At 37.1% G+C, this 23,635-nt stretch overlaps 1 protein-coding gene across 1 annotated transcript in view; it reads right to left on the bottom strand.

Annotated features, from left to right (window-relative positions):
* Positions 1 to 10,150, bottom strand: part of mapk13 (mitogen-activated protein kinase 13) — a 47,948-nt gene extending 37,798 nt beyond the window's left edge. The window contains exon 1 of the mRNA XM_039749290.1: positions 9,876 to 10,150. Coding sequence (XP_039605224.1) covers positions 9,876 to 9,994 — 119 coding nt within the window. The 5' untranslated portion in view covers positions 9,995 to 10,150. The remainder of the gene's footprint in view (positions 1 to 9,875) is intronic.
* Positions 10,151 to 23,635: the final 13,485 nt, after the last annotated feature.

Raw genomic sequence — 23,635 nt, 5'->3', positions numbered from 1 at the left:
TTCTCGTCAGCATAACTTGTAGGCAGGAGGAGATTAAAATTAACATGAAAGAAGCTATTGAAATGATTGCAAATGCCAGGACACAAGTTAAAGAAAGCACTGTAGTAAGAAATATAGAATCTCGTTACAACTAAAGCTTTTTTAGGCCCCTGGGAGTTCATTGTAACGGAGTTTTTACCATATGTGTATGTATTTGTGTATATTATAATATATGTATATATACACATATACACACACAAATACATACATATAAACTAGTTCTTGTCGATTGTGGTAAATTGGAAGTCTTACCTCTGTAGTATCTTCTTCTGCCCACGATTATTAATCTAGTCTCTATTTGTCTGAAAAATTGTGCAGTGCTTTTGGGGAATTCAGAAGGAAGCCTCCAAGTTAACATAAATTGGTGTTTTACTGTACATCTAGGTCACTTGTTTATCACAATTAACATATTACACATGATTTTTAGAAGAATTCTATTGTAGACCAAAGGCAAATCTGAATAAATGTTCTGTATACTGTATTGTTTCCTGTGAACACCACCATCTAAGGCTAAATCTGAACAGTTAGCTTTTTACCAAATTACATACGTTTTTATTTATAGGTGTTACGAACATACTGAACCTCAAACATTATTGCAACAAAAGTTTATTCTCATGTACTGAGCAGGACCCACAGACAAAATGAGTTAATTATTCTAAAAGATACAAAGCTGCTTTTCTTTAGGTTTCCTAAATCAGCACTTAAGAAAAATATCTTCTTTATATTAATTTACCAACTCTGTACCAAGAAAAGGTTAACATAATTTAATATTATTTAATAATAACTCCAGGATCAGAATACATAGAATGTACCTACCACACCCAATCTACAAGACACATAACTTAGTACACGCCTCTCTTGATGATGTGTTTATAGGTTTTACCAAAGCTCATACACTCAGTTTTTAAATATGCTGTCAATTGTCCTTGTAATTTAATAGATCCTCACTACTACATTGCCAGTCCTATTTAGAGCTATACTCGATAGATTTTACAATTCAGTCTTTGCATTACTCAGTTTACAGGCAAAGCAGTGGAAGTGCTACTGCCTCACAGTAAATAGATCAAGGGTTAATGTTCCAGGGTCTCCCTGTGCGGTAGCACTTTCAGGAGTGAGATAAGCGCTATATAAACTTAATGAATTTTATTATTTACTGCCTATATCATCAAATCCAGAAGAACTGTATACCACTTTTGACAATGATTTGGGTATTTTATATTAGTTTCAGACAATATAAAACAATTGATTTGGTATCAATCCACTTATTTTATAAAGTAGCTAAAAACTTTCTTGAATATTGCCCTCTACTATGCTCGCCTTTCTGTGTATCCATCCATTCATTCATTTCAAAACTCATATAGTCTGATATTCTTTTTAAATGAAGTAAATAAAGTAAAATGAAGCAGAGAATATTCAAAGAGCTAAACAATATTTGAACTAGTGTCTGTGGTGCTTCAGTTGTATCTGGAGTGTTTGTTTCAAAAATATCCCCTAGTGACTACAAAGTTTATAGAGTCAGGAGTGTCAAATGACAAGATTTTAGGCAAGTTCTTACTGACATGTACTAATCAACATACAACACGTGGAAACATACAAGGTGTCTGCAGGTACAGTGTAGGTAACAGAGATGCGCAGAATAACAAGAGATGGAAAGAACAGCAAGGTTCCTCATCCCCAAAAAGAGGCACCAGTCTTGGGGTCCATGGGGAACACTAGACTATACTTTCCTGACTAGGTCACAACATGCTTTCTCTTTGCTCTTTCAGCAGTGTCCCTGCACATTACCCTTCTGGAACACTTAGTATATGTTCAATGCTTACTGCCAATTCCTGTTCACTACGGGGGCACCTTGCTCACTCTCTTTTTCAGAACCTTGCAGGTGCTGTCTAATAGCAGCTTCTTCATGCCCACAAGTCACTCTAACACAACAGTTTAAACAAATATCTAATTTTATATTTAGCAGCTTGTTAAGCTAATCTTAAACCCAATAAATAATCGGGGTTTCATAAATTGCATACATTTTTTTTCAGCTAACAGTAGGTTCATCATTAAAATTGCTATCTTTTAATGATCTGCAAAAGCTTATTCACACTTTTGTTTCATCCTGTTTAGACTACTGGAAATCCTTCTATACTGGTATTTACCATTTATCTATGTCTTAACAACAATAAATTCAAAATGCTGCTGCCAGAGTCTTGATTAACATTAACAAAACACATCTCACTTAATCAGCGTTAGCTTCTCTTTATTGGCTCACTGTACACTTTAGATTTTATTGTTTATATTCAAAGCCCTACGTGGGTCTACTTCAGCCTATCTTGCTCATCTCCTCAGCCCCTACTCATTCACCAAGTCTCTCAGATCCTCTAATCAATTATTGCCGTTTGTTCCATGTACTCGCGAGAAGATGTTAGGTGAGCGTGCCTTCACTGTAGTGGGTCTCAGCTACGGAGCAGTCTGTCCCTCTTAATAAGATCAACTCCCACAATTGATTACTTTAAAATCACAGTTAAAAACATACTTTTAATTAGGTTTAATTCTGATTTCATTTTCTAAATACATGTATTTTTTATGGCTATTAACAGTCAGAATTGTTTTTAGCTATATTTTGCTTTCACCATTGTTTTACTTTATCCTTTAATTGTACTGTTTTTCACTCCTTTTCATTCCTTGTGTTGATTAAAAAAATAAGAATAATATATATATATATATATAGCTTTTGAATGGATGCTTAAACTATCACTGGCTAAAACTATCACTGACATCAAACACAAACATAGCTGATCACAGTCAGTTAAGTTCCTTTACTAAAATAAGCCTAACTGATCTTAATAGAATAATGACACAGTTAACATACTCCATGCGTCCTTGATCCATTCCCTACAGGCTTTTTTAAAGTAATCACTGATTTGGTGATCGTCAATATATTAGATATACTTAAACTGTTCAATTGACATTGCCATTTTATCTGACTCTCTAAAAATTGCTGTAGTTAAGCTACTACTTGAGAAAAATAATCTTAATGTTTCGGTCTTCAACAATTTTAGACCTCTCTCTAACCTGACTTTAAGTAAAATTCTAGAAAAAAAAATATTTTTGAAAAAATGACATGAATACTTGAATAAAAATTATATTCTGGATAAACATTAGTCAGGACTCAGACCAAATCATAATACAGAAACTGCACTGGTTAAAGCACAGGACTTATACCTTAATGCTGATTCAAATAATCGTATCAGTTCTTTTTTCTTTCAGACGTAAGTGCAGCATTGACATCATTGATCAAACTATGCTTTTTGATCACCTTAGACAGTGGATTGGACTTTCTGACAGTGCCCTGTGATGATTCTTACATCACAGGAAGAAATGTTTTTGTCAGCTGTAGCAATTAGACATCAGAAATCTACACTATTATGTATGGAACTACTGTTTAGGATCTGTATTCTTCTCATTCTACCAGTAAATGCTCCCATTAAGGATGATAATTTAAAAACAAAGTGAATTAACACAGCTTTACAAACAATACATAGATTTGTTGATAGCACTAGATGACAGAGGTTCTGAATCCTCCGACCAGGTGCCTTACCAGCATCACCGAAATCAATGAGTAATAATTTCCTTAAACTTAACAATGATAAATGTACATTTTACATTATTGGTAGCAAGCAGAAAAGCAAAGGCCTATACAAATAAAGCTAGAAGTAAATAATTTCTGTGTCATTTTAGATTTCAAGCTAAAACTTCATAGCAATATGCTTAATGTGCAATTTGACTATGTTATTTCAGTTAAGGAACATTACACAAGTTAGATCTTTTATATCACTACAAGATGCAGAAAAGTTAATAAATGCTTGTGTCTTTAGTCATCTAGATTATTGCAATGCACTTCTATTGAGATTACCATAAAAAAATGTGTGGACTGTAATTAGTCCAAAATGCAACAGCAAAAACATATTTTTTTTTGAGATAAAAGAAAACCAGGAAATCTGAGAATAACTCATCAGTCATGGCTTCACCGCATTGGCTGCCAGTTCCCTTCAGGTTTGAATTTAAAGTATTTTTAAGTACATAAGATTCTAAACAATCTTGCACAATGTTATATTGTGGACTGCTTGTCATATACATTCTTAATTATAAGCTTAGATCCTCTAATATTGGCTTGGTCAGTATCTATACTAATAAAAGGCAAAGCCCTCACTGACTCACTCACTGACTGACTCATCACTAATTCTCCAAGTTCCCGTGTAGGTAAAAGGCTGAAATTTGGCAGGCTCATTCCTTACAGCTTCCTTACAAAAGTTGGGCAGTTTTCATTTAGAAATTCTACGCGTAATGGTCATAACTGGAAGCGGTTTTTCTCCATATACTGTAATGGAGTTGAGCTCGAAAGATGATGGGGATTGGGGGTTTGGCGAAATTTCATGTGACATCATCACGCCTCCCACGTAATCACGTGAAGTGACTATCAACGCAGTATGTAGAAAACCATAGCTCCAAAAAGCGCTGAAGAAAACATGCATTATATAATTGAGAAGGCAGCGAAACAATAAGAACCGAGCGAGTGACATATACAACCATATTCATGAGTTCTGCTATTTCGGAAACAAAGCAAGGTGTAAACCTAAAGTTTAAATTCAGTTCATAGACAGGCTGCCGCTGGTGTTTGTCATGCCCACCGGTAATGCGGGATACAAGTTTAATGAGAGGACGCAGGATATAAACGAGAGTTTTCATCACTTTGTAACTAAGTTAAAATTGCAGGTCAAGGGCTGTGCTTATGCAAATTCCGAGAAACTGTATTTGTGGGGGATTGACAGTTAAGGCGGGTGGGGGAGTGACGTCATCATCTCCCCTCCCATTCACCTCATTTCGCGGTGAGCTGAGCTCTGCAGCTAACGCCGTCTTGAGGAACCAACTTTGTGACACTGCCACCAAATACTCACAGAAAAATCCAAAAGTTAATACACACGCTGTCTCTAGAGTTTCTCCACACTGAATCCTCCAGGCACTACTTACAAAAGGTTACATTGACAATCATGTTACGTTATTTTCAAAATGTTTCCTTTTCTTAGCACATGCACAGCTGAGACGCTTCGATGCATGTGCTCCATAATACGTTAAAAAATAATGCATTTAATCACACTTTGCATTCCAAACAAACGGGAACTTCTGTCAATGCATGATTTCCTGGTACACCGATTACATTGATCAGCGCTTCCCGATTCATTTTACCCTCGCACCTCCATTTCAATTCAGATGCCTTCAATTTCCAGTAAGGCTCTGCTGCGCGATGACAAGTAATAAGTCTCAGGGACAGACCCTACAAAACGATGCCATTGATTTCAGGCAAGATTGCTTTTCTCCTGGACAACTATACTGTACTTGCATTCTCAAAAGTGAACTCGTGCAGCTTCGTCATATTACAACCGGTGTGCAGCCAGAAACTTTTAAGTGCCGGGTCTTAGCTAACATTAAATAAAGGCGTGGACATCGCAACATCACACAAGAGAGCAGCTCACGTGAACTTACTGAACGCAGTACGAGTGATCACTTCCATGCATCAAACCCGTTCAAAAAACGCATTACACAATTGACAAGATGATGGCTTTATATGGCATTCGTTTATAAAGCAGCGGAGAGGCTGTGTGAAGGCAGCTACACAAAAAAACAGCAGAGCGCCACACTCTGAATGGATTCCTGGCATCACCGTTATACCCTCTGATCTCCCATTTCAATTGAAATGCTTCAAATTTCCAGTAAGGCTCTACTTCGCGATGACAATTAATAAGTCTCAGCGACACACCCTACAAAAGGATGCCATTGATTTGAGGCAACATTGCTTTCCTCCTGGACAAAACTATACGTTGCATTCTCAAAAGTAATATTTATATATATATATATATATATATATATATATATATATATATATATATATATATATATATATATATATATATATATATTTATATATATATATATATATATATATATATATATATATATATACACACACACACACGCCCCGATCTACATACTATCAAATAAACAAACCACACATCCGAGCACAACATGAGGCTTCACCTTTAGCACTGACGTCTGAGGTTCGATTCCCGAGAGTGGGTGCAGTGAGTGTGTACTGCCTGATGAGCACAGAATTAGGGTGAAGCACGTGCTGCGTACCGTTTGCACTATTCGATAGCAAAACTATTTCAATATATTCAATATAAATATATCAGCGCTTCCCGATTCATTTTACCCTCGCACCCCCTTGGTTTGGGAAGAAGTATGAAAAAATATGAGGTTAACACAGAAAAACAGATCACCAATTGAAGCTTTATGAATAATCGATACTTTATTCATCATCAATAATTGTTTTGGTAAAGCCATACTCAGCGTAATCCTCCTTCCATGTTATAATTTTTCCGCGACTAGCCATGAATAAATAAACGGTAAAAAAGTAAGAGCGAACCAAGGGTGACTTATTCAGGCAGGCAGGCGACAGCTCAATAGCTCAAATTTGGATATACTACAGTAGGTTCTATTTAGCTGCCAGAAATATCTTTGGTTGGAATGGAAGTTGGATTTAGTCTTTAAATTTCTATGGTGAAGAAAAATTTATGCAATGATAATTAAATTTAACTTTCATTCCTACTAAACATATTTCTGTCGACCAAATAAAAATTACTTATATTTAAAATTTAAATAGAACTTGAACAAATACGATAGTTCATAATACCCACGCAGCACTAAGTGCACGTAAGATTAGGAGTCATCCATTTTAACAAGCAGCGAATTGCACCAATACGAAATAGCCTGCTCATTTAATTATTTAGGAATGGATAGAGAAATTAAGATTTTGTACAAAAAATGTTTTTAATTTTTCTTCCTCAATGGATTCTGGCACCCCCAGCAACAGCTGCTCGCACCCCAAAGGAGATATATATATATGTGTGTGTGTGTGTCTGTGTCTATATATGACAGCAACACTCATATCAGTGACAAAACAATTACATTAACAATCATCTTACGTTATTTTTAAAATGTTTCCTTTTCTTTTTCATAACTTCTTTAACACACTACTTCTCCGCTGCGAAGCTAGTTCAGAGTTCAGAGTATAAAGCATAAAAGAACTGGTGATGCAGCTTTTTGTTTTTATGCACCAAAAACGTGGAATACTTTACCATTAGAGAAAAATCAGGCCAGAAATAAAAATATACCTCTTTAATCTGTCTTTCTCTTGATCACTTAAAATTACTAACATTACTAGGTTTCCTTCATACGGAGGATATAAGAAAATTGGTTCTTTTCATTAAATGTAATTATCTTTGCTCCTTTATAGGCTGGTCACTAATCACTACTTTTGTGTAATTTGTTTTCTTCCCAGTACTCAGTGGTGGCACTCTGCCCCCTGGCTTAGGTAAGCTGCAGCCAACCGAGATGCTGGGAAAAGGAAGAAAAAGAGCTCCACAAGAGTATTCTGTTAATGGTGACGTATTCCTGAACTATAAAATGCCAGGTGAGGGCTGGGTGGTTTTTAACATTGGAACCCCAGCAGATTTTGTTTCTTTTCCTTCCAGCTTCTTGCCCCAGAGTTTTTTTTTTATTATTATTATTTTTTTTAAATAAAATGTCCTCCCTGGCCATCTGGACTCATCTTTAGAGACTAACATATAGTTTTTTTTTTGTTTTAAGGAATACACTTCTTCTATTACATGTACATCCATGTTAGATAAATGTGTATCGATTTGTTGTTATCCAATACTTTTGAGTACCATTTATTCCTTTTTAACTGTTATCTACTTTTAATTTGTCTTTTATTATTTGGCATTTTGTAAAACAGTTTAAGCTACATCATTTGTATGAAAATGTGCTATAGAAATAAAGATTGCTGTTGTTGCAAAGCACTTTGACCAACTTTTAGTTGTTTTAAAAGTCCTATATAAATAAATTTAACTTGACATGGACATTACAGAAATATTGGTTGATTGACTGCAGAAAACTCTTCACTGTCAACATATTAAATGTTTCCATTTCATAACACCAAAAAAGTTAAAGTCTATAGTATACAAATATTTTTATAATGAATTAATCGGAGTGCTAAAGGGCTATGTATGGAAAATTATCCAAGCCAAAATTAAATGCACTACGAGCGTATGCATTGAACTGACGTTAGTACATTAGATTGCATTTCATTTTGGCACTGATTTATCATGATGCTAATTAAAAACATATCAACCCAATGACAGATTGCTTTTCACTATGGCACACAAGTTAAAATGCAATACAAAGAAAAAAGTATTTAATTTTAATTCATGTTCATTGATCAGGTGTCATAACTAAAAGCAAAGAAAATATATTGCATTTTATTTAGTGGGTTCTCCGGGTGTATCGAATTTCTAATTTTTTCACCAAATGACCGATCAGCTTCAAAATGTGGGTCAAGAAGCATCAACAGTTGGGAAAGAGGCGTTCCAACCACAAGTGTGTTTACCCCGTTAAAGCAGGGGATCTGCCGCCTCATTGACCAGGTAGAAGCTGGCGAAGCAAATGACGATTTTATGATTTTTTTAAGTGTTAACTGGTTACTGGAAAAGGTCAGTGAAACAGAAGTAGCAAAAGGAGAAGAATTTACAACTGTTACACTAACACCCTTAGCACGTATTCAAGAGCTAATGTCTAGAAGGGCTGCAGCATATGATTATGTAGATCATCTACCAGGGCATACATACACTAATATTCCCCCAAATACAGCTTGTACATACCTACAAATGGGGATAACAGTATCAGAATTTGGTAAACTTCTTGAAGTATCAATTAGGACTATCACATGATATGATATTGGGCAAGCACAGCTGATAACTTTAACAAAGCGATACAAATGTAATTTTTTTCATCAAAGCCTAATACATACAGTACTTCTCACTTTTTTGGTAAATCACATTGACAAAACGTATGCTTGCCGCCAGAACACAGAAATGTTTAGAAGTGGAACTCCTGTCACCCCAACTGTTCATTACCCTTGACCCACCTCTTAACAGAGATGGCAATTTGATTACATTCAGTTTGTGCAGGATTAATACATGGCCTTGAATCGGAATGCAATACTTTTGGAGCAGCTCTAAACGAAATGCAATATGTTATGCTTTTGAGTATCACACACAAGCTGTAGACAGGAATTAAAATGCAATACACGTTTGGACTGTATTTTAAAACTGACACAAAACTTGGGTGCCATAGTAAAAGGCAATCGATCCTTTGGTACATATGTTTTTAAGTATGTCACGATAAAACCTTGTCAACATTAAATGTACCACTTGCTTGCAAATTAACACGTTGGATTTCAATTTATTTTGTCACGAATAATCATCCAAAATCGTGACGACTCAACATTGCTACTTCCTCCAAAAAGTTACAAAAACCCCTCCTCGCTGTTCCCAGATATATTGTAAGAGGTATGTTGCAGTAAAGGATTAAATATTGCACATGAATAGCATCCTGTTTCACAAGTTTACCATCAAAGCTGAATGCATGCTTTGCCAACTGTGGTCGCTCTGGGAGTAAAAAAAAGTTCAGCCCCAGTCTTATTAAAACACACCAACTGGCAACGCCTGCCCACACGTCTGTATTAATGTATCGCCCTTCATATTTGCCTGACTCTAAGCGCTGCACTGATTGTCAATCAAACAAAACAATATTGGGATTACAGGGAATAACACAACAAAAGAAGTGCACAAATGCATTACTTAATTGCACAAGTATATTGCTTAAGGTTTTTTTTTGGCCATACGTGGGTATTTCTCCAGCAATGCGTACAGCGTATACAGACCAACACTCACCACACCGAGCCGTAAGCTCCTGATCCGATTTGCCTGAGGCACACATAATTGTCCGGAACCTCCCACACCGTCTTGTTGATCTCTTCCCTCCGAAAAGTTTTCCTTTTGCTCGAGTGCATTGTGACAGTGTAATGGAGTCGCACGGCGCTAGAAAAAAGTAAGTAAGTAAACCCAAAGGCGTGGCACACCCCCGCAGACGCGAGGAGACCAGGCCCTGTAACCGGTCTACGCTAAGAAACTGGGCCGGCCGGGACTCGCTTGACTTCTCCCGCCTACCTACCTGCCTCTTCTGCGCATGCCCGTAACGTTGTGGTTTAAGAAGTCCTAAGTAGATGGGCTTCACACGTGATTGACATTTCTTCCCTCATTTCATATTTATCCACGATCAGAGTGACCACATTTTAATTTCCAAAAAAAGAGGACGACTGGAACGTGAAAGGCTAAGCTGTGGTATGTGAATTTAATTGCCGCTCGATAAACCCCTCCAAAGTAACGAAACGTTATCACTTTTTTTGAAAGGTGTTTCTGCATTAACCGTCAGTGGAGCATAGCCCCTCCAGAGGCTGTGCAAAAACACGTGATGCGATTCCCTCCGTAATTTAACCAACCACACGGATCAACAAAGATTTTGTCACTGAATAACTTTGGGGTGTTTTAAAATCATTTTTCATACTAACTTCTGAAATGTGATCATACGTTTTCTTTTTAGGCTATATATTTAGAATATAAATTAAGGAAGTAGAGGGTGGTGGTGTTAGGAACCATACCAGAATTAAGTGATGTTAAGAGTGGTCAGTGTTGGGGCCACTGCTGTTTTTAAATACATGTAAATGATTTGGATAGGAATGTAAATGGCAAAATGGTTAATGCAGATAATACCAAAGTAGGTGGATTGTCAGATAATCTGTAATCTGTTGAATCATTACAGAGGGACTTGGGCAGTATACTGTTTTGGGTAGATTTGTGGCAGATGAATTTTAACATAACCAAATGTAAAGTATTACACGTTGGAAGTAAAATTGTTATATATAGATACACAATGAGGGATCTTAAAACTAAAAGTACTGCTTATGAGAAGGATTTTGAAGTCACAAATAACTCTTCACTATCAACTTCCATAGTGTACAAAGAAACCATCTTCTTATATAATACGCTACTGTGGCTGTTCGTTTGTGAGTCCAGGATTTTAAATCACCTGTAGCTTTTGCAAACCGTTTGAACTATTGCCCTGAAATTTGGTAAACATATACAACGTGACGTCTACTGTCCTATTTCGGGATGATGATTTTTATTACTCTTTTAAACTTTATTTCATTATAGAATCAACTCTCAGCAATGGGCAGCAGGGTGGCCATGCGGGACATGTATACGGGTGCCTTTCTCATCCCAACCACCTTCACCATCACTTCCTCCACATCTTCATATTTTAAGTCATTCTAGAGGCAGATTGAAGGCTTAAGTACCGGCTTAAGTACCAGCTTAAGTGAAAAATGAAGGAAAACGTACTAAGTAATTGCAACACAAAAACTGACTTAATCGGTTTTAACGCGAAAAGATGCCGACGGAATAAGAGAGGAAGCGGGCTGCTAAAGTGGAGAAAACAAGAGCTGCTCATGAAGCAGCAAGCTCATCAACCTCTGAATGCTAAACGTACAGAGAAACAGTATGAAAACTATAAGTCAAGTGTATTCATGGCATGTTATTGTGCAGTCTGCCGTTACTGGTCATCAGATAATACAACATACCTTACAAAACCAGCAAGGAAACAAAAATAAGCAGACAAAATTGTTCAGACAATCCACCTCAATAAAAGGATAAGTGTATCACTCTGGTTGTTATGTCTGTATCATTCCTACAGATGGCACATCACAAACATTTGTAGTAATAAAATGCATTGCATTTGTCATCCTAACAGATGACACACTGCTTTTAGGAATCCCATACCAAATGCATATAACGGAGACATATTCATTGCATTTGTCTTTCCAACAGATGGCACATCATAAACATTTGTAGCCTTAAAATGCATTTCATTTGTCATTCCAACAGATTGTGCATCACATAAATTAACAATGCTGTTACATATTCAATACCAAATGGCATATAACAGAAACATATACATTACATTGTGCACTACAAACATTATTTGATGTCAACCCATCTTTGACGGGTAGCACAGCTAATATGTTAATAAATTATGTATCTCAAAAATTACTCATGCAAAAATTTTGTAAATCAAAAGGTCTGCTCCCATGAATAAATAGAACAGATTGCGAAAATCCCAGTTAAATTACATAATTTCTACAGCAGTTATCAGTGGACATACTGAAGGTCAAACCACTTTTGAAGGATATGGAAATTAGCACTGGAACACACTGGACCACAACCATTAGGCCTGAAACCTGTGACAAAACAGACAAGTGTCTATTTTTTTCAGAAGTTGTTCTACATGGGTTTCACCAGACACCCATTCACTCACACACACACACAATACTAAAATCAACTTTTTTCTTGACATTTCAAAAATCATTGAATCAGAATCTGAACCTAACTTGATAGCAAATTTTTGACCCTATTAACAATATTCCATTTACATGGAAGTAAAAAAAAACAACCAGTCAATACTTATAATAATTATATTTAAAAGTTTCATATGTTACTTATATTTTTTCCACAACTAAATAATTATTTTTAAAAATACTAGGGGGCTTTGCCCAGCTACTCACTTCGTTCGCCAATCCCCTAGCCTACACTAAATGATAGTCTCTTTGAGGTTCTGCTGCTCCTATATGGGGAAGCGGATGTACAATTTAAACATATTTTTATTGTCATGGGAATTGTTACATATGCATCAACGCAACGGATAACTGCCTGTGACTGAATTTTGTTTCTTTCTCTCTTATTAAATAAAATGACTTTTTCGAATGTTTGGGTCTGACATTTGTAAATTACCTTTGCTATTCTAATGGGAAATTGTTAACATTTTAATACAAATTGCATATCCAGATTTTCTTTGGTGTCTAATGTTATCCCCTGAAGATGTACTACATTACATTTCTTGAATACATCCTTCTTTCAACGGTAATTTGTGTGTTGTAAGACCGGACATTGTTAACAATTGTAGATATTCTTTGGGATATTGTAAATTGTTTTCATCTTCCACACGATCGCCACCAAATGTTTCATTATAGTCTATTGATACGCATTTAACCAACTTGCCGTATAACTGTTTGACATTTTTTGATGCATTTAACCAATTTGACGTGTAATCGATCAACGTTTTTGGTGTTAATTTGTTTGACTTTCTCGTTTCCCCATGCTAGGATTGTGCTGTACTCATTTTTGATGTTAATAACCCTTCGTGATGAAATTCTTCAATAAGATTTGGACATAATACGTCTTCTTTAATTGGGAACTTAAAGTGAGGAAAACGTATAAGAGCTGAAAGCCCAGGAGTTGTGTCTGACAAAAACATTCACACAAATGAGAGTTGAGGTCTTGTTTGAAAATGTTTGAGAGGAAGGCATGAGTTGAAAAATTCTCAAGGCAAAAGTCTCATCTTGCAGGACTTGAAAAAATCTCTCTTCCAAAAAATCTCGTCGCGTTGAAAGATTTTTTTTTATATAATTGATATTACTTTTTTTCTTTGAATTTTTTTTTTTGTCAATTTTAATCCTTCCTCTTGTAGAACTAGATTTGACTAAGTGTCTACTTAATGTAAGTAATCATTATATTTAAAACAAATATGTTATTTATATTTTTTCCACGTTTAAATAATTATTGTTAAAAATATATAACTCTTTTCTTCAAAATGGTGTTTTCAATTTTAAGTCTTCAAATCTTATAAACTGGACTTGATGGAGCAATTCAGTTGCCAGGATTGGATTCAGATACTCCGATCAACAAAGAATACCTAAGATTTTTGATGGAAGTGATTTTTTTTTTCAAACCACTGTAATTAAATTCCAGATTCATTAAAATGCCTACTGCCTTTAAATTAAAATCCTGGGTTTAAAAATAAAATGTCACTGAACTCTGCCTGCACTTCAGAAGAGGTCGTCCACCTGAAACTAAGTGTGTTTGGACCCGGGCAATACTTGGGTGGAAAAACAACCAGAAAAGGCTTGGGTTGTTGGTGAAGCCAGCAGGGGGTGCTTACCCAGTGGTTTGTGTGTGGATTCCAATACTCCTGTGCAGTAATGGGAGACACTCTGCTGTAAAAATGGTGCCTTCCTTCAGATGAGATGTAAAACCGAGGTCCTGACTCTCTGTGGCCATCATTCCCTGACTGCTTGGGCATCCATCATAAAAAGCAGGGTGTATCCTGATGTCCTGGCTAAATTGCCAACCACGACCTGGTCATTCAGGCCCCCCTAATCATCCCCTGTCTCTTATTAGCTCTTTATCTCACCACTTCACCACCTAACAGCTAACATGTGGCGAGTGTACTGGTGCAAAATGGCTGCTGTCACATCATCATGGTGGATGCTGCACATTGGTGGTGGTTGAAGTGGCTCCCCATTAAGTAAAGCACTTTGAGCAGTGAAAAAAGTGCTATATAAATCTAAAAAAATATTATTATTACAGGTGAGTATCTAAATAGTTTCTAGCGCAGGAGTGGGCACGGGGAAAAATCGGTCTTGGAGGTCTGCAGTGGTTGCAGGTTTTAAATCCAATCCAGTCGCTTAATTAGAAAACAATCCTTCCCAATAATTTAATTTCATGGCTTGTTCGTGCTTTAACTCTGCCATGTCAGGTCATGCTCATATCCTAGATTTTGTTTTCCTTTCTAAGGATATCATCCAAATGATCTGAAGTCTCAGTCCTTTACTTTTTTTTTCTCTTCACTTTCCTTCCAAGTATTTAATTAAACCAAATAGTACACAAATGTTTGTTTTCTTAATTAGTGACCTTTTCTTTTAATTGATTTAATAGATTTGTTCCCCTGAATGTCTTCACCGTTCCTCTGAATTGCTTAATTTCTTTCCTTAAATGGCAGCCAAACAGAAATGAAATGTGAAGTGAGGGAGCCAACAGAAGACCAACTAAGTCAGGGCCTCAAACTCCAACCAGTTGCTTCATTAGGCGCCGATTCTTGTCGTTAACTAAACCCGTTCTTTAATTCCATGGCTTGTTGCTGCTCTCATTGTGCAATAGCAGACATTTCTGAAATTGTTGATTTTCTCTTTTCTAAGAGCTCTGTTAAAATGTTTAGGGGACCTCAGCAGATCAACATTCCTGAGACCTTCATCTTTCTTTATTTTGAGATATTGTATGGTGGAAACAGTTTGCTGTTCATGTTTTGTATCTCATTATTGTTTGGCTGTTAAGGAAAAACAATTGAGGGGTCTGAGTCTTCAAGAGCAAGCCAGTTAAAATTAATTCAAAAGGAGTTAATTAGCAGCACAAACAGGTCACTAATTAAGGAAAGGGTTAGAATGAAAATCTGCAGCCACGGTGGCCCTCCAGGACCAGAGTTAGGGACACCTGTTGTAGAGTCTGTATCGAGCACAACGGCCGTGTTTGAAATTAATCTTAGTATTCCTGGGTCCCATCAAGTGCAGCAGAATTGGCTGAATACTGAAATCCAGTCTGGTGCTATGGAATTTACAATAAACAGCCACTTGTCAGGAGACACACATATACATTCAGAAGCTGTGTGTGCATTGTTAAACGGCTATTTCATCATGTGGATTAAGTTTTTTTTGTTTTTGACTTTCTCACTTACAATTGTAAGCTCCTCTGCTCTCAACTGACCATAGTTCATTCAATAAATTAATGGACAGATAGACACTTATTAAACATAAATAGAAATATCTTATTTTCTGTGTCTTTTAACAAATCTGTAATTTTATGTGCACAGGTTCTGTATTTAATCATTTGTAAAATCTAGACTTGTATTTTAGCTAAGAATTGTTCACAGCACTCTGTGAAAAGCACTATACAAAAAATAAGATGTAATTGTAAGGGAACAGCATAATTTGCAACCCTGCTACAGAAAAGCAAAGCAACTCAGGTTAGTTAGGATCACAGAGGGCAGAAGCGTAATGTTTTTCAAGGTTAAAGAGTGCAAGGTGAATGCTGTCGATACCCCAGTATTACCAACTTCCTTTTCTGCTATTCGCCGAGTTTAAGACAAGCACACTACTAAAGTCTGGATGAGACTTCTATTCACACTTTTCCTCTGAAAGCTCCACCCTCTTTCTCATATTCACTGATGTCACTCATCCATTTAGCCCCACCCTCTCCCTGAAGCCCTCCGCTCCATTAAGAGCGGTCAACTGTTACAATGATCACTTAGTGATTCATACTACACACCTAACACACCTCAATAATCTGTTACTATTGGGCTTCTTCGGGATCAGCCTCATACAGTAGGTGACAGTTACACCAAACATCTGTGCAAGTATCCTATAAAAATCCAACAGGCTTGGTACACCATCAGAATTCATCAGTATCAATTTGAAAGTCAACGTTCACAAGTAGGCAGTGGAATCAGTTGACATTATGGTCGAAGGCAGATGTCACCAAAAGGCCTGTCAGTGTTTGGTTAGGTCACACTCACTAAAGCCTCCCTCAGTCTGTCATTATCAGGCTTATACAGCAATGCAGACATGAACCATTTGTGCTGACACAAGGATTAAATATACTGTAGCAGTCACAACAGCTTGTAAAATGTGTACAAAATGACATTCAAAATCTGTCAGCACTGAATCAGCGGTAACTCATACAACACACATGTCACCAGGCTAAAGTGACACACATCCTGTGTTACAGTTGGATGACTGGAATTCACCAAGTTAGGGTTAGTCTACTCTTACACCCTAACCATTACACACAATCCACTTAAGCACAGATTACAAGTGATGCCTATGACCCATGATACTCATCATTACTCCACAATGAGACTCATTAGTGATGGTATGAACAACACATGGGTATCCCTGGATAAGTACCTTGATCTAAGGTTACCTTGGACCCAGAGAAAACTTAAGACAAATAAACGCTGACACACCATCACTGTGTCCTGAATACAACCTACACCTAAGGATATACAGTACATTTTGATCCCCAAGAGCACTATAGACACATTAACCCAATGTTACCTTGGCCCCCAAAAATACCCTAAACACATGAAGACTTGCACACTTTTACTTTGTTCCTGGAACTAACCAACAATAGACCTAGCGCTGACACACCTTGATCCCCGAGAATAACTTAGACACATAAAGGCTGACAACCTGTGTCCCCAGATATAACTTAGGCCTAAGACTGACAGACCTCGATTCCCGAGAATAACATAGCCAGGTCAGGTCAGATGGACTGCTACAGCTCGTTGCCCCACCCACCACATGGCGAAACCGCTCGGGATCCTGGTTGGCAATCCCCCAAGCAGACACATGGTCCAGTCCAACCTTCCAGAAATGACACTATCTGCTGCAGCCAGATGTTACATGGGTGTACCCTTGGCCTGATCCAGCCACTCAGGCCCTTAACAATGAGGATCCTACGAGTCGGAGCACCCTCGGGTAATCGCACCACTGACACTCCCTCACAATGCAGGTAATGAGCCTCATTTGGGACTCCATGAACAACAGCTCATTCAACACCAAGTCAAATCAGTGGTACCCAAGGATTCTCTGAAGAGACACAATACTGAAGGAGTCCAGTCTTCGGCTCAGGTCACCGTATAGCGTCCATGTCTCACAATATAGTAAGACAGGAAGCACCAGGTCTCTAAAGACTTGGACCTTTGTCCTTTTGCATTGATATCAGGAGCGCCACACACCCCTTTCCAGCGATCTCATGACCACCACCTAAACCCCCCCATGTTTCCCAATCTGTCTACTGACTTCATAGAAGTCACCAGAGACGTGAATGTCACTGCCAAAGTAATAATGAGGTCAACATTCTCTCCGCTGATCTGCTGACGGCTGTAACCAGGAGGTCATTAAAGGCCTGGATCTCGGTTTTTACCCTGGACACTCACAAGCCCAGACACTCAGACTCCTCGCTCAGTCTCTCAAGAGCCCCAATCAGAGCTTCCATTGACTCTGTGAAGATCACAGCATCGTCAGCAAAAAGCAGTGAATTGTTCTTCGCTAACAGATGCCCCACAACCGCTGTAAATGTCATACACTAGATCTCTATGAATAACAGACACTCTACGTTAAAAGAATTTACCAACCAATTCTTGCAAGGTTCACTCTTCTTGAGCCTTAGCCCTACCCTTAACCTGTGAGAAAGACAGCAGCAATCTTCTCACACTAGATGCCCCATGTTTACTTTATTGCTTCAGTCACTCTAGATATAATGGCCAAGTATAGAAATTTAAAAGTAAAATATTACTAATTAAAATAGAATAATAGCAGTAAAAGAAAATATAGTAAAATCTGGATATCTATAGCCTCTATTAGCAGCAGTATCAAAGGAGGATGTTGTTGTGGGTTGCTTTTGAAGAAGCAGTTGGGCTGATACACGAGTTGCGTTCTTCGATTTGCAAATGAAATTGTATCTCAGTCTTCAACGTCGCTCCTATCTTAGTTCCTCACAGGGGCCATTATTTATGTCAAAAATCCACATGGCACTCCGGACTTTTGTGATGCAGACAGGATTGGCTAGCTATCCTGGTGATGGATGGCTCGGCCAAAAAGCTTTAATCCTAGCCATGCAATACCTTGCTGTCTCCATTTTTCATTGTTGTTTGTTTGATTTGTAATTTTAAACTGTGGAGCAAAGGTGTAAATAAAGGAAAAATGTGTTAATAAAATCTCTCTATTATGATAAAAAAAAAATCCTGGGACAAGACAAGTCTCTTTAGCCTAGGATGAGACATGACTTTTTCAGAGAGATACTTTCATGGCCTGCGACACAAGACTTTGTGCCAAGAGATTTAATCACACTCAGAGCCAGAAATAAAAGACAAAGAGTAGATGACAAAGTAAAACTTCGCAAACAATTCAAAAACATTGGTGTGATACGCATGCAGAGCAGGTTAGAGATAATGAAAGTACTCAAATTTGAAAGTCTCAAAAAAATGATAGTAAGGATCGCATTAGCACAAACGGAAATTATTATTCAGTGAAATAACGGAACAGCAAAAAGAGATTGAATATATTGTTTGGATTTAAACTTTAAGTTGGAGACTTGTAGGTCATCTAATTTGTGTTGCTATTAGAGAAAAGTAGTGTTTCTTCCCAATGAAGAGGCGTATCCATGAGAATTTAAAAGATTTGTTGTTTGGTGAAAGTAAAATCCACGTACGCAAGCAGCAGAAACGTGAAGTGGCTGGCGTGTAGCACAGGCCAGGGGGTTGGCGAGCAAAGTCCCCATGTAAATACTTATAATAGAGTCAGTCTGCAGTTTCAAAAAAGGTGATTTTATCCTTCAGGACCAAGCTCACTGAAGTCTGTCTATATCAGGATCTAAGACAGCATACATAACAGTCATGTACGTGAGGCTGAGGCTCACACATGGCATTCAGAACTGGTGTTTGTGTTAATACCCTGCCTAAAGGTAACATACCAATGGAATCTGACAGTATCAGGCTCAAAAGATAACATTCACAAGCAGCTCTCAGACTCTGTCAGCATCAGGACTGAAGGTAGCAGATGTGGCAGTCCGCTAAAATCTATTATCAGACTAAGGTCTGGTAAACACTAACACCCGTACATTTCTTTTGTTTGTTTTGGCCTTCCATTCAAATAGAAACTGCATTTTCCATAATTGAGAGTTTTGAAATCCCTCTCCAAAGTGTAAAAATTTCAAAATGGCAGGTCTCAAGAGTTTTTTTTTTTAAATGGCGATGTATGATTGTCATGTGATTCAGGCACTGACTTTGGCCTTGTCCTGTGATTTGGATTTTTGATGGGGATAGTCTCTTGCTGTGGAACACTTGGATATCTCACTCTATTTACTTTGGCAAGACTCCCAGTGTATATTTTCCAAAACTATGACAACCTTATGCTCTTTTGTAATATTTAAAGCAAATGTACTTCAGCCTCTGTTCACACAAAGAAGCCACTATTTTCTCTTCTTTGTTCAGCATTTTAATTTAGTTTGGGTTTGCTCTGCTGAGACGTGCATGCCCCATAAGAAACATTTACATGTTTATGGAGTATTTTTTTTTTTTTTAAAAAAACAACAATTTTATTTAACTTGACTCCTCTATCTGTTTATTTGTCTGGGTCAAATCTTGCAACTGATTTTAAACCCACTTTTGCCAAAGGAAATTTCTTTAAATTTTGCATACATGTTCAGTATCGATGACAGTACAATAATCTGTCAAAACCAATGCAATTATGTAACAAATTTCACCATAATTAATGGTTATGCAATTCTAATTAATGCACAAACGATGACAGCGAGAGAATCTAGTGCGATACAGGAGTATACAAGTGAGAGATGCGTCAGATTGCCCCCACTTGCCTCTTCCAGTGAGTGGAATTGGTAAATACGTGTCCCGGACTTTACTCTTGTGAAGGAGTAGCCTTGATGATCACGGTGATGAAGTTTTGCCATAAGCTTGCTGTTCTGTTGTCGATTTTTTTTTCCCCACAGCAACTGAGTACAAATCCCGTAAGGGCCTAAACAGAAAAAAGAGACCAAAAAAAAAAAAATATTACATACTGTATATATAATAGAAATTTTTAAAGTAAAACTATTTTATTTACTTGATTTAAAGGGAAACATTTTTTCTTTAACCACAATTTTCGTGGTTACATGTAATTAAATAAAATAGTGGGCCATGCATAAATTAATTGATTCAAACAATTTTTGAACCTTGTTTAGTATGTTGGGGAATTATAGTGTTGACGTGTTTTTTTTTTTTTTAATAATTTATGATGAAAGTAGCTATTCTATTAATTGATTGAATGAATTAATTTATGTGCGGCCCACGATTTTATTTAGTCACATATAACCACGAGAATTGTGATTAAAGAAAAATGTATTTTTTTCCTTTCTAGTGCATTTATAAGTAAATAAAAGTTTTATTTAAAAAATATATATATATATATATATATATATTTTTTTTTATTTATTTATTTTATTATTTTTTTAAACCTGATCTTAAAATAAAAACAGAGCACTACAAAAACAACGGGCCTTGGAGCTATGTATATGAAAATCAGCCCCGGTCTTCTTTTTTAATAATACTTAGTCACAATACATATAGTGCCCTCCATAATATTTGGAACAAAGATACATTTCTCCTTTATTTACTCCTCTGCTCCACAGTTTATAATTACAATAATTCAGACATGATTAAAGTGCAAATTGCAGACTTTGCAGACATTTCAGTTATGGCATGTAGAAACTGCAAAACATTTTCTACTTGGTCCCCCAGTCCCCAATTTTTCAAGGCACCATAATGTTTTAAGACAATTGGCACCACAGGTGTTTGTGACTTCTCAGATGTATTTCATTGTTTCAAAAGATACCTAGGCCTGCTTCTACCCTTTGGAGTCTGTAGTTGCCATTGTTCAACATCAAGAGAAGAGCGGTGCCAATGACAAGTCAAAGAAGCCATTAAGCGGATGAAAAACAAGAATTAAACTATTTGAAACATCTGTAAAACCTTAGGATTACTTACCTGTATATCAACAGTTTGGTATATCATTAAGAAGAAAAAACACACTGGTGAGCTCAGTAATCACAAAGGGGCAGGTAGGCCAAGAAAGACCTCCACTGCTGATGACCAAAGAATCCTCATTTATGGAAAATTAAAAAGCCCTAAAAGATTGTCTGGCAGATCAGAAACAGTCTTCAAGAGGCAGATGTGGACATGTCAGAGGCGACTTTCCGCAAAAGACTTCATGAACAGAAATAGAGGCCATACTGCAAGATGCAGACCACTACTTATAAAATCAGGATGGCCAGATTACAGTTTGGGAAACAAGGATTTGAAAGAGCCTGCAGAATTCTGGAAGAAGGTCTTGTTGACAGACGAGACAAAGATGAACTTGTATCAGATTAATGGCAAGAGCAAAGTGTGGAGACAAAAACGAACTGCCCGAGATCCAAAGTGGACCACCTCATCTGTTAAACATGGTGTTGGGGGTGTTATGGCTTGGGCATGTATGGCTGCCACAGGTCCTGGTACACTTCTCTTCCATTGATGATGGAACTGCTGACAGAGGTAAACAGAAACATATGATCTGCTCAAGCTCAGTAAATGCCTCCAAACATAGTGGACGGCATTTATCCTAAAACAAGGTAATTATATAAACATACTGGTGAGGCAGCACAAAAGTTTTTCAAAACTTAAAAATGGAAAATTCTTGAATGACCATGCCAGTTGGTCAGCTTAAACCCAATTGAGCAGGCCTTCCATATACCAAAGAAAAAACACAACGGGACAATCCTCCGAAACAAGCAGAAGCTGAAGATGGCTGCATTAGAGGCTTGGTGGAGTATCACCGCGGAAGACCCTCGGCACCTGGTGATGCTGATGAATCAGACTTCAAGCAGTCATTGCATACAGGGGATATGCAACAAAGAACTAAATATGATGGCTTTAACAGACATGCCATTGCCATGTCCCATATATTATTGTGCCCTGAAATAGGGGGACCATGTAGAAAAAGTTATTTTTGCATGTGATTTGAATATATGCAAATATGCTTAAAAAGAAAATCTGCAATGTGTACTTTCCCAATATCTGAATGGTTTAATTAGTAATTTAAAATTCTGGAGCAGAGGGATAAATCAAAGAAAAATATGTCTTTGTCCCACACATTACAGAAGGTAATGTAAAACAGGTTTTTGCTATTTGACAACTTCAAACTTGTAATGCAAAAGAGACAAAGTACCTTGAAAAGATGTGAATACTGGATCAGAGACAAAACAGGGTTTTAAAATTTGACAGTATCAAGCTCTAAGGTGTCATTCCCAATTGTCTTCAATCCACTATGACAACATCAAGCCCAAATACAGAAGACAAAACAGGCTTCTGAAATCAATCAATATTGGAAGCAGTGACAAAAAATTGTCAAAATGAAGATTAAAAACTGCAGCACCACAGGTAGCACAAATACAAAAATTATACAACCTATAAAGGTATTTTATAAGTCACCTTTGAAAGTGATTACTGTCACAAGTTGGTTTAAACACTCACAATGAATGCTATATCTAAACAGACTTTACAGGCATCATAAATCTGCTTATACACAATATGTTTATAATTAATGCATAGGCATATCGGAGGCTTAATTGTGACACACATCAGCTTTAGAAAGTATTGAACATGTGATTTCCATTAGAGTTCGAGTTAAAGGCCAAAACAACTTTATAGCACACTAACAGCATCAAGTTCAACATAACAATGGCAGCATTAACCTCTGTTTGAAGACAGTGGCTGAGCTCTTGACAGGAGCCCACTTAATGAAGCCCAAAGTTGACACATTATTTCATTGTGAACCAGAACACGTTAATGGATGGTTTGAAGGTAGTTTAAACACATTTAACATGGAGCAAAAACCAAATTCAGATATCACCACTGTCTTCAGGGTTAAGATACAACTGAAAAATAGAAGCACCAAACACTTAAGAGCTCCAAGCAGTGGGCATGATCAGTCAGAGCACAATCTGAGGAAATAGATAATCTCCATAGCTGGTAGTTTGAGTTAGCAGTATTATGTTTGTTGGACACTAAGTCTTGACAGCAGTCCATATGCACAAATTGATGGCATAGTTTTCTCCTTTATCCCTCTGCTGTATTAAATTCCCAGCATGTCTAACAGAACAATGGACAAACAAAA

This window comes from Polypterus senegalus, chromosome 3 (genome assembly GCF_016835505.1).
Source record: "Polypterus senegalus isolate Bchr_013 chromosome 3, ASM1683550v1, whole genome shotgun sequence".
NCBI classification, from domain to species: Eukaryota; Metazoa; Chordata; class Cladistia; order Polypteriformes; family Polypteridae; genus Polypterus; species Polypterus senegalus.
The sequence above is the reverse complement of the archived record's forward strand: the minus strand, read 5'-3'. Positions and strand labels throughout refer to the sequence as shown.